Source organism: Anthonomus grandis, chromosome 3, assembly GCF_022605725.1.
Source record: "Anthonomus grandis grandis chromosome 3, icAntGran1.3, whole genome shotgun sequence".
NCBI classification, from domain to species: domain Eukaryota; kingdom Metazoa; phylum Arthropoda; class Insecta; order Coleoptera; family Curculionidae; genus Anthonomus; species Anthonomus grandis.
The window spans coordinates 28,609,582-28,621,589 of NC_065548.1; the positions used below are offsets into that span (position 1 = coordinate 28,609,582).

At 27.8% G+C, this 12,008-nt stretch overlaps 2 protein-coding genes across 5 annotated transcripts in view; one reads left to right on the top strand and one right to left on the bottom strand.

The window, feature by feature from the left end:
* The window catches only part of LOC126733696 (uncharacterized), a 95,461-nt gene that overhangs the window by 19,443 nt on the left and 64,010 nt on the right, over positions 1–12,008 (top strand). The window lies entirely within an intron of this gene.
* LOC126733699 (uncharacterized) lies at positions 6,442–8,696 on the bottom strand. Its single transcript, XM_050437077.1, has 2 exons — positions 8,378–8,696; positions 6,442–8,174 (listed from the first exon to the last, which is right to left on the bottom strand). The coding sequence occupies exon 2, from the start codon at positions 8,087–8,089 to the stop codon at positions 7,385–7,387; it is 705 nt and encodes a 234-aa protein (XP_050293034.1). The 5' UTR covers positions 8,090–8,174; positions 8,378–8,696; the 3' UTR covers positions 6,442–7,384.

A 12,008-nucleotide genomic window follows, 5' to 3' on the forward strand; every position in this document is an offset into this window, starting at 1 on the left:
TTTATTTCTAGTTAAAACAATAGAGAAAATGTATTATAGATATGAATTATGAATTAAATACACAATATCTTGTACAATTTAATATACACTAAAAGGATGAAAGTGACAACATAGAGTTTTTTTTATCATACTTTGTTGGCATCTCTAACGCATTCAGCCAGTTTTTTGCAAAATAAAAATTAAGACTAACAACATCCTTTGGAACCATCTGAACCATCTTATTTAGGCTAACGATAAGCTAGGTTTTAAATCTAAAGTATTTGAAATCAGATGCTCAGAATGTTCAGCTGTGTATATTAGATAGTCTGGTAGAAAAGTGTCGATTAGAATCAAAGAACGTAAATATCAGTTAGAACAATTAACTTTCTTTAAATTAATCATCATATTAACACAGACATCGTTAATAGTAAATCACCAGTCTCTTAGAAAATAGACACACTTTCCACCAGAACAAAATGTCAGAGTATTGCATAATTGCTACAAGAACAAAAAGTTGGATGTCTTAGAGGCTATGAAGATTAACGGGGCAATAAAAAGACCTGACTTTATAACAGTGTAATTTACTGTCTACCTTTGTGACCATGTATGTTAAACTGGTTATAGATATCACCTCATGCTCCTATTTTAAGAATTTTAATCGTTTATCATTCTTATACACATGTAGATCCATTGCTGGTCTTTGGTTAGTTATATATAGTTAGAGAAGATATTCTTATAGAACTTTTATCTGCTGAGAACCTTAACATGTTTCTAGAATATAAGAAAATGAGTTCATAAAAACAACGATTGTAAAAAAAAGTACATAAAATATATGTGATCTACCTCACAAGTTGGGTTATTGGTTCAATACAAGAAGTAGCCGATAGGGTAGCTTCTATAATCCCCCACAGAATATCGAATTAAATGGTTCTTGTCAAAAGAACATATGAATTGAACCAGATAACAATGAAGTAAGTTAATGGTGTGGAATTCCCGTTCTCTAGAGTTACCTCTTAACTGGCCCATATACGGTGATGCAAAACTGTCACATTTTTATGCAAAACTATTGCAAGCCCAATATCTAAATCGTGTGTATATCGCCGCATTGGCTGCCTAGCTGGGTTTGATTTTGGAGTTTTGGTTATGTAGGCGAACCGATTGCTATTGCGGTCACAACCATAGCAATACTTGCGTTTTTTTTTAAAACTATTAAGTTTGGTTAAACGTCTCGAACTTATCTTAAGAACAAAGAATTTGTTACACATACGTTTACACGTATTTTGACATCACCTCAAGAAATTATCAGACCTGATCAACAGTTTATAAAACTAAATTTCATTTTTAAAAAATATATGAGCTTTTACAAACTGTTAATTACTTCTGATGATACTTTTAGGAGTGAAATGCATGTAACCAATACTAAATCTAATGAGTTTAAGATTTTGATTAAACTTTTTTTGTAATAAGTAAGTCTCTTTAAGACAAAAGGGACGACTACATTCAATAGCGTTTTTTAAAACTGCATAATTCTATGATACTAGTATCCCAAAGGCGTTGGTATCTATATTTACGAATATGAATTTCCCATTACTATTGACCAAATCTATCAAAATTTTTCAATATAATTCATTTCTTACTGCAATTTAAGCAGTTAAACTGTTCGTCATCAACATCAATGCCATGAATTCGTTAACTTTAAGAAGCCATCTGCAAGCTTAAACCCATACAGCTTAAAGCCCGTGCAGATCGTAGACTTAAGCATCTGGGTACAGGATGCAAAAGAATAAGTTAATAAGATCAGGCAACGATAGAGTAATGCGACATTTATTAAGGACTCTTATTTTTAATAAAATATTTTTGGGGTCGCACAGTTTAAGAAAAGAAGGGTTTTGGATATTGTGTGTTCGATAACTAAGTATTACAAAAGGTGATGCCGGCAACCATTTGCTAAAAATTCAGGTCTAAAATTCATACATCATTGACAATAAGACAGCAGAATAATGCAAAATTACATTTACTTGGCACATAATTAGCTATTGGATAAATGTTTATAAAATTAACATATCATCAAAAACATGTAGGATATTTCTGGAAAGCGCTTAAAGAATCCTCAGATAATAAGGAACCGGCAGCAGATGGTATTTGATTTTTGGAATTATACAGGAAAATTTATTAACTCTTTAACAGACGAAAAATTCATAGTTCAAAGAGTACCCAATATATTTAATAGAGAACTATAAATGCCTACGATAATTTTATGATAAATAATTTAGGTCATAAATATTTATATTACATTAAATTTCCTAAAAGATGGGTAATGCCATGGGTAATGGATAAAACTTGTGTCCTGAAAATTTAAATTTTCCTTCAGAAGAGGCTGCATTTAAGAAATAATAAGTCGTCTAGGTTATCGGGATCTATAATTATTTCAAAATATAATTGAAATAAAGGAATTTGTTAAAAATACTTATATATGTCCTAAAAAACTATATTTTTACAACTGGAAGTCTAGCTAATAATTAACCCATTATTTCGGTTAGATTTTCAACTCTCTTTACTCTTTTTTATGCAACGTATAGAGTTACGAAGTATAGAGTTCCTATAGAGTTTTTATTAAATGAATAGATTAATTCTATAATCAGTTCGGATATTTTCATAATCGCCCTCCTTTGAAACTAAGTATCTGTGTCGTAATCTGAAAGTTATCAAGAAATAAAACTAAATTGATAGCCGTACAAAAAGTATGGTCTATATTATATTAAATACAATATTTTTATATACATTTTTATTTGTCTATACGTGTTATTTTTGTATACATTTTATATTTGTATACGTGTACTGTTGATTTATTTTAGCATCAAAATCTATTTATATGTTTATAAACAGAACTTAATGCTAAAATAAATCTGATAAATGACTAGTATTCTTAGAATACATATATGACCGAAAATATACTAAATAAAATAAATAGACATCAAAAATAACATGAATGTTGAAACTTTTTAATGTCATAAGAGTTCGTCTAATGGTAAGACTTCTTAGATTGAATCTTTTGATTTCAGAGTTGTACCTTAGTTTACGAAACCTATAGGTTTCCTTGAAATAGATATAAAACAATATCGAACTTTGCCATTCTCTAAAATTATATTTTTTAAATTTTAATTGTCTTTAGAAAATGGAATTTCCAAGGGAAGGAGACAACAAAAGGACATGTAGTGTATCTTATACGAGAATAATAAGACCTCTAAAACTTTTGAAATAAATCTTAATATATGGTTTTTAATTTGGAAAGAACGTCATATTTCTGGGGAACATACATTCTGGGGTTTCACATATTTCATAATTTTCTTCTCCACGCTTATGGAAAAACACCAGATCCGGATTAAGGTTTTGTTCTTGATTACAAAACTATACGTATTTAGGAATCAAAAATAAAATTTTAAGTTGGATCCTTTCGTTTATATAAGAGGATGCTTTGAGATTTATCATCCGACGTTTTATCTTATTATTTTTATTTTAGAACGTCATTTGATTGGTGCTTTTATAACTGCATATACTTTCTATTCTATATATGTGCTGTTCTGTTTAATGTCTGCCTTTTAATTCGATATTATTGAGAAACCTTTGCCAAGTTGTCAGTTTCTTAGTTTTCCTGTGATGTATTTATTTGTGATTCTAAAAAAATTGGTTCGTAATGAAAGTAATTCCATTTGTACAAATTGTTGCTTAAATGTCTCCGTAACATTATAAACTTGAAGGCAATACTTCGTTTTTTGGTGATTTCTAGTTGTCTAAACTTAGTAGTATTTTTACCATATACTTAATTAGGTCAGAAAGCTTTTTTAGGGTTGCAACTAATATCCATCTAATGTAAAGCTACAATAAATTAAAATAATGAGGATCGGCATAGAATTAGTATATCATGAAACCATTATTATCTATTGAAAATATATTAAAGAATAAAAATAGTCACTAATTTCTCATAAGCTTATATTTATCATCGATTGGAAACGGTTTTCTCAAATATAAGTCGAATTTTCCAAGGGTTTATTTAACGGATAATGAACAGCTATTTTTCAATGAAATTATAGTTTTATATGAGGGCCACTTATCCTCTTAACTTTTTTTTTCAAAATACGCTGCCATTTATTTTTATTAACATTTGAATACTTTTGCAGTGAATCTGGAAAAAAATTATATCCTTTAAAATATTAGCTCAATTAAATTGAAATTTGTTGTTAAAATTATTTATTAATATAAACAAATTAATCTTTAAATAATAATTACTAAAATTAATTTTTGTACCTTGAAAAATTCAAAAATATTGTATAAATATTTTAAACACTGTAATTATTGGGACATTTACTTTAAACAAGGATTAACTTTAAACAAGAACGTTCCCTGTGATGACAAAGTGTTTTTAGGAATATGGATTGATCCCCGACCTCACAGCACTGGACTTTCGCTTATGGGGCTGGTTTAAAAATTTGGTGTATAAAGTGAAAGTCCATCAGTCTTTTTAAACATTTATTAAACATCGCTATAATTAAAACAATATTAATGTAGGAAATGTTTTTTGTAATTATTTCATAATTTGAGGGTTTTTAAAAATGATATTTACATGTACAATACTTAGCTGGAAAATATATACACTATACAATACTGTACAACCTGTATAGTAATTACCCTAAGACTAATTATTTGACAGCCTGTGGTAATTTTTATATTTTTGATTATCATGATTATGGCAAAAAATTAAAAGGTATAAAATAAGTCATCGGTTCTGAGATGTTTCTTATTAGATATTAAATTTTTTGGTTTTGCCTATATGATGAGAAGATTTTGGTTAAAACTTAAGCAATAAAAACGAGGTTCATAACTGCTTCTGTAATGTTTTCTATTATATTCACATATATGCAACTAATAATGTGTATTTTTTTTTTAATTAAGAAATATGCATTCTTCTTTATTAATGATAGCTATTTTGCGATCTCATATTTTAAATCAATTATAAAAATATTATTATAGTATAAACTACTTATTTAAAGAACATGGTATTAAACAAAAATATTATTTCCTTGTTACAACTCTGTCCAAAGGGTAATAAAATATGTATATCAATCCTTACCTCTATGTTAGCCATTTTATACTAGCGAATTGTAAATCTTTCAAAAGAACGATATTTTATACGACAATATTATCGGCAAAATCTCTTATGCACTTAAATATTTATGTAACAAGCATAAATTAAATTTCTTAAGTATTTTATCGTAGAAATGTTAGGTGTAACTGCACAAAATATTGGCAAAATATGAATAAATCGATAAGCATATTTGTTTTTATTTTACGTTTTTTATTTCTTAGAATGTGATGTAAATTGCCATAAAAAATGTCAAAAATTGATGGCCAATCTATGTGGAGTAAATCAAAAATTGGTCGTGGAAGCAATTGAAAAGGTTAAAGTCAGAAAAGGTAAGTCGCTGCCCTTAAAATTACCTATCAATTAATTAAGTCGAATAGACTTCGATTCGTGATGTCAAAATAAATTCTTCAATACATTTATTTTACTTCGCAAGTTTATGAAACCTGTCACTTGTAACCCTCACAAATGGCTTAAAAAATTGTTTTTGCTCTTAGATGATTATGATTAATTGATTATTTGTTCTTTATGATTTATTACATTCTCATGATACAACAAACTGTATTTTTCAGATTACATATCTGCTTTGATGAAGAATGATAATTTCAGATTAAATTTTAACTTTAAGATTAAATTTGAAGAACTATAAACTTGATATTGAAATTTGAACAATAAATTGGAGAGTTGTCGGGATCTAAATATTCCAAAATAATAAGAACTGTTCTTCAATTCTTTTGTAGGGAATATAAGATTGTAGCGTTTTTTTTACCGAAAATAAAAACAGAAAGATAACTCATTTCTTACAGTTTTTATTAATTTTCCTAGACGAAGAAGTTAGCTGAAACAACACTTGCTAATAATAATAAGTTCTTGTTAACCACAAATCTTACTCGATTCTTTTCTTTACTCGAAAAAAAAATGCGATTTGTAGCGCGTGTCTAACATGATACTCCTCAGTCCCTCTTTACCACAACTCAATACATCTGCTTAAAGAATTATAAAAATAAAAATTTATGTTTAAAATTTACAGTGGACAACTAATAAATAAAATAACATAAAAACAAACTAAAGGGAATGCGATCTGGGGATCAATATATGGTCATACAGTTAAACTTCATTTATTAAACAGATAAAAAATATGGTTATCAAATAGCACCTAATTTTTTTTTAAATATAGGCATGTATTTAAGATAGAAATAATTATAAGACAGTCAGTATGAATGTAAATCCTTATATCCTCCTGGGACCCGGACATGTTTTTGTTAAGTTAGGGTTGTAAGGCTTTTAAATACAATAAAAAATACATAAATAAACATTGTATACTAATAACTTTTTTTATTTTTTTTCCTACTTTGACAGATACATGACGTCCATTAAAATGGACATTTGATCTTAACCTAAACAAAAATTCCTAATATATAATTTTTTTTTCAATAACATTTCAATCTAAACCTATGAAAACGCAGAAAATAAATGTAAACTTAAATTAATTTTTGCGGAGGGTTGTTGGGTGGGGTCAGAAATAAAACAGAAACCTGTTTACCTAAATGTCGACGTTTCGACTTATGGTTTACGAGATACGGGGTATTATTAAATTTATTTGCTATGGAACTCCATGAAACAGTTTCTGTTGCCAGTAATGCACAAAAATGTGTTGCGTGTATTGGCATGGCACAAGAGTCATTTTTACATCTAACCGAATTTTTTAAGTCTGTGGCAATTTCTGGAAACTGTTGTTTCCGTTTTCTTTCGGTGCCTAATGACGATGACGGTGAAGATGTTTCCCTCAGGATTTCTTCTAGTACCTACACCTCGGATGTTTTCTTGAGATTCACTTTGTGGGTTGGGTGTATTTGTCAAAAGTTGAGTTGCAATTTCGATTTTAAAATCTAAATATTGTTGTATTTTGCGTGGAGGGATTTTAAATATTTTTTTATCTCTTCGATAAAAAATCCGTGAGTTAGCCATTGCTAGATCAAAGAAATGGAAAATGACCCTTACAGTCCATTTTTTTGATCTGGCTCGAATTCTATAATAACTAATCATTCGGTCTATCAAGTCTATTCCTCCCATACAATCGTTGTATTTAGCAACAACGTAAGGTCTTTTAACCTGAATGTATTTAGAGTCTTTCTTAGACCACCTTTTACACTCATCGCTAGATTGAATTCCTAGGCAGTAGATGCCAAAAGTACAGATTTCAGATCATACCATTGTACAACTACTATTTCGCCATCTTTTCTTACAATTTGTTCCGAGCTGCCTTTACCTATCTTGGCCATCATTTTTTCCGAAGTTAAATTTGCTGCCGCTGGTACACGAGATTTCATAATGGTTCCAGTACAATATTTCTCTTGTTAACGAAGATATTCGAGAAGTTGTATTTTTGTCAGACCTGCATACCTCTTCAGCGATGCTGCCATCAATGACGATTTTAAGGTTACTTCTTATAGCAAAAAATCTATCTCGAGTCATTGTATCTGCAATAGCTAAAACTTTAGTGGTTTTTGCCCAGTACATTCTGATTTTGGGATATTTTAGACAGGACATCAAACAAACTATTCCAAAAAAATGTTTAATCTTATTAAAAGTTAATTTAAGAGATACTCCTTTAAGTTCAATGTACCTTGCATTTGTGCAATCACACATTTTTTGGAATAACTCATCTTCAAAGTACATGGCTAAATACGATTTTGCAGTCCAATCATACCGGAGCTCTGCGCTGCATTCACTAGAGGGGCCTTTAAAATTTGGAGGTGCAAAAGTATCATCTCTTCTCCAAGACTTTCGCTTTAAAGGATCCACAGATTGCTTGGCCATTTTTAAGTTTCCTCTCAGGACACTAAGAGGAATTCTATCTTCTTCTTCTTCTTCCTCCTCACTGCTGCTTACTAGTTCTTCATTAATTATTTCTTCTTCTTTCCCCATTAAATTATCCATAGTTCGAATTTCTTTTTCATCATCAGACATTTTAATATCAGAGTCATTTTTAGTATTTGCTCCAATTTTTCGTCATCTTCCCCTGGCCGAAGCACTCTTTGATTGCCAAAAATTCCTAAAATAAATTTTATGAGTTAATTTAAAATGTGCATGAGATAGACCCAATGTCCATTTAAATGGACGCGAATAACTTAGGGTAATACAAAACTTATTTAATTTTTTTATTTTTGTGATGTTATTTAAATTTGTCTATTAAACATTTGCAAATAAAAACTTTTACAAAAATCATTACAAAACGTTAAAAAATAGGCTACATACCATCATAACGAGAACCACGTGCAGCCGCCATCACAACAGAAAACAAACAATTGATTCCCAGCACATGTGCACAATTAAAGTCGACCGAATCGGACTGGGCGGCAGCACCGAAGTGTCCAACCTAGTGGATGCGAGGTCTAAGCTGCTTAAATAATAAATTAACGAAACTGGAAACATAAAACTGGCATGTCCATTTAAATGGACGCTAGGTCCCAGGAGGATATTTAATATGTATCGTTTCTCATAGCTGCAAGTTAAAAATGTAGTTTCTTTATCTATTCTTAAACTATTTTAGTTCTTATAAATTTATACACTTAAAATAAATATCTATAACCAGCGTTAAATTTTCTAGCCTATGAATTATAAATAAATATAGGGTCGTGTCTACTATCTATCATAAAGTTGGACGTTCAAGTCACAATTAATTGGAAAAAGACTCTGTAATACTTTTAGATATTGTGATCTCTAGGGACAGTTTTGTTTGCAATGTTAACATTTATTTTAAAGAGCATAAGCGTCGTTAAAATGAATATATTTATTGACTAAAGTATTTCGAATATTCTTATATATTTTCGGTTATTTTAATCATTCATAAAGTAATTACTTTATAAAGCATTCTAAAAATATTTAAGTAATATACATTTGAATATGCATTGGTAAAGTCTCATCACTTGTCTGTTTGCTAAATTTAAAAAATATTGAGATTATTGAGATTTTTTAGTAAGTATTTCCTAGTATACTCCTTATCGTTTAATAAGAAACAAGGATTTTCTGATTCATAAATATATATTTTTATGTCTGATGCTTAAGTTATGTTACATAAGAAATCAAAAATAGGGAAAAAACTGGTATGAAAAGAATAAACTGTTACTATGAAAATTATCTAAAAAGGTGATTTATTATTATGTGCATTTTAATTTTCCATGTCATTGTTTCCGCCTTATCATCATTATCAAAATTGTTTATCCGCCCTTTTAAGTCTATTTTGTACCTTTTTTAAAAATTCCAAAATATTATTAATAGTTGACAAAATTCCTGTAAAAACATATGTTGATATTTTTGTCAATAATCATTAATAATACTTGCCTTTATGATAATATTAATGTAAGTTTGCCTTCCTTAAATATATATTTTTGGTAAATTACTTATGTAAAAAATTCTGTAAAGTAACTATTTTACTCGAGTTCGTATAAAGAAGGTACCTTAATAAGTTTCGAAATTGGTCATATTTAAAGAAAGTACAATATAGAAATAAAAGTACAATAGATGTAGTTTAGGATCTTTTTATCTAAATTCTATTACATATTTTATATATTTTTTTTGTTTTCTTAAGATTTTCTTTCTGTGTATTGCTATTATGTCTACTTTATCTTATTCCATATTATAAATATTGGTAAATCCAACTATTTTTAGGCCGTTTTATATGTTTAAACTTTACAGAATACTCAATTTTTAATTTTAGAGAAGAAAATGTTTTTTTTATGAAAATTACTGAAGAACATTTTTAGTACATTTTATTAATCAATTAAATTTACAGCTTTATCTGTATTTATTGAAAAATATTAAAAGTAAACAAAATATTTTATTACTTATTTTATAATCCTAGTTTTTACTGTCATAATATTTAATTTTTACTAAATTTTAATAAAAATAAAAAACACTTTTTATTTATTTTAGAATAACATTTTCAGTTCTTTTAAATATTTCTTTTTATATTTTTTAACATATATTTTTTAACATGTATAATTTCTCTAAAGATAACATTTCTAGTTAAAGTTTGCTTTATATCTACATTTAAAAGATACATATTACTTAATGAAGTTTTTATGAAAATTAAAGGCAGGCACTGAAAACACAGTTGCAAATATTAAAAAAATAAATTTTTATACCAAAAAGCAGCTTGTTGCAAGCTGGGACTTACATATTTATAGCAAAGATTGCAAGGTCTTTAATTAATCAAATATTTCGTTGTTATGTGTTATGTATTTGAAAAAAGTTCACTTCCCGATGTTATTTTTAAACTTCATTGTTTGGCGCTCATTCAAATATACAGGACGATCGTTAAAAATTAATTAATTTGGTCTGACTATAAATAATTTGGTCTGATATAAAAATGTTCTTGTGTTTGTTGTGTATTTCCTTGTTTCATATATTAAAGTAGGAAAACAAAAAAAGTTATTATAAACACATTGTTATGTTATATACCCATATACAAATAAGACAAAATAAAAATATAGGTAATATAAAGAGTTTCTCAGTATTAGAAATTCTCAGTAATAATAATGTATATAACGATATTCTGCAAAAATGGATCGTTATACTTTTCCCATATCTCAATTCTTTTGTAAACCAGTGTTAAATAGTCAACTTTCTGAATCGCTTTTTATCTATAATCAAAATTATATATGATCATTAGTTTAATATTAATTTTCAAATATACTTTCAGAGTTCTTTGTTCTACCTTTGTCAGTTTTCTGTCAAGCCTAAAAGATATCAATTTTAAATTATATTTACTTAGAGTTTATACTAAATTATTATCATTTTTGTTAATTAGTAAACCGAGAATCTTTGCCAATTAGGTTATGCAGATAGTTGGGTTGTACATCATCGAAACCTATTTATATAAAATGATAAGTGTATTTCTTTCTTAGTGTTTAATTTGATCTTTGAGTTTTAAAAATGTTTGGAGTGTATTTTGAATATTAGTTTTTCTTCCATAAATTTGTTTCGGTAAAATATAAAGGTGTAAAATTTAATCTTAGAATAACCTATTTATAACTATTCTAAACTATATAAGACAATAAGTATATACTAAATAAGATAATATATTTTTTAAGATCAATATAGACGAAAGAAATTACTAAATTTTTTTTAGTAATAGTTCAGTTAGTATTTAGTTGCATTATATTAAAAAAAAATCTCTATCTCTAATTACAAATATACAAATTATTTTAAATTAAATGAATTTTCAAAATTTTCATTACATAATAGTTTATTCGTTGTTTAAACCTAATTGAATAAAAAAAATATTAATTGACAAATACATAAGGAGCCGTCCCTAGCAGCGTGGTGGTTAATTATCCGGGAAGTCGTAAGGTTTTTGGTTAAACTTGGTTGATGATATATATCCGAATATAACAACGTTTATGTTGTGCTTATTTATAAATTCATTTAACTCAGATTAAGACTAGTACCTAAAGCAGAAATCATTACAGGCATGTTGTTATTAGTGATATTATTTATTACGTGTTCATAAAACTGAATAGTGCTTCCAACAAAATTATCTTCAGTTAAATTCATCTTAATTAAAATAATTTTAACTTGTTCACCAGGTGCCACAACACTGGCAATTATTACAATACCCTTTTTTTCCGAAAATTGAAAGCTGATTTAATTACAAAAAAAAGTAAACGTCAAGATAAAGGCATTAAGACAGTATAAGAAGAAAAAAAGGGATATTACAAAGATATATAGGGTGGCATAGAGCTTCTTTTTTCCCACGTGTAATTCACACACAAACCTATTCAGGAGTTTATTCAAAATAAACAAAATGATCTCAGCCTTTGCTTTTAAATTTATGGAAAAAAACAATTGTTACTTTATAAATCTTTAATATCAAAGCTTACTTAGG

Coding starts and splice junctions, on each gene's coding strand:
- LOC126733699 (XM_050437077.1), bottom strand. CDS start 8,089: ATGTCTGATGATGAAAAAGAAATTCGAACTATGGATAATTTAATGGGG.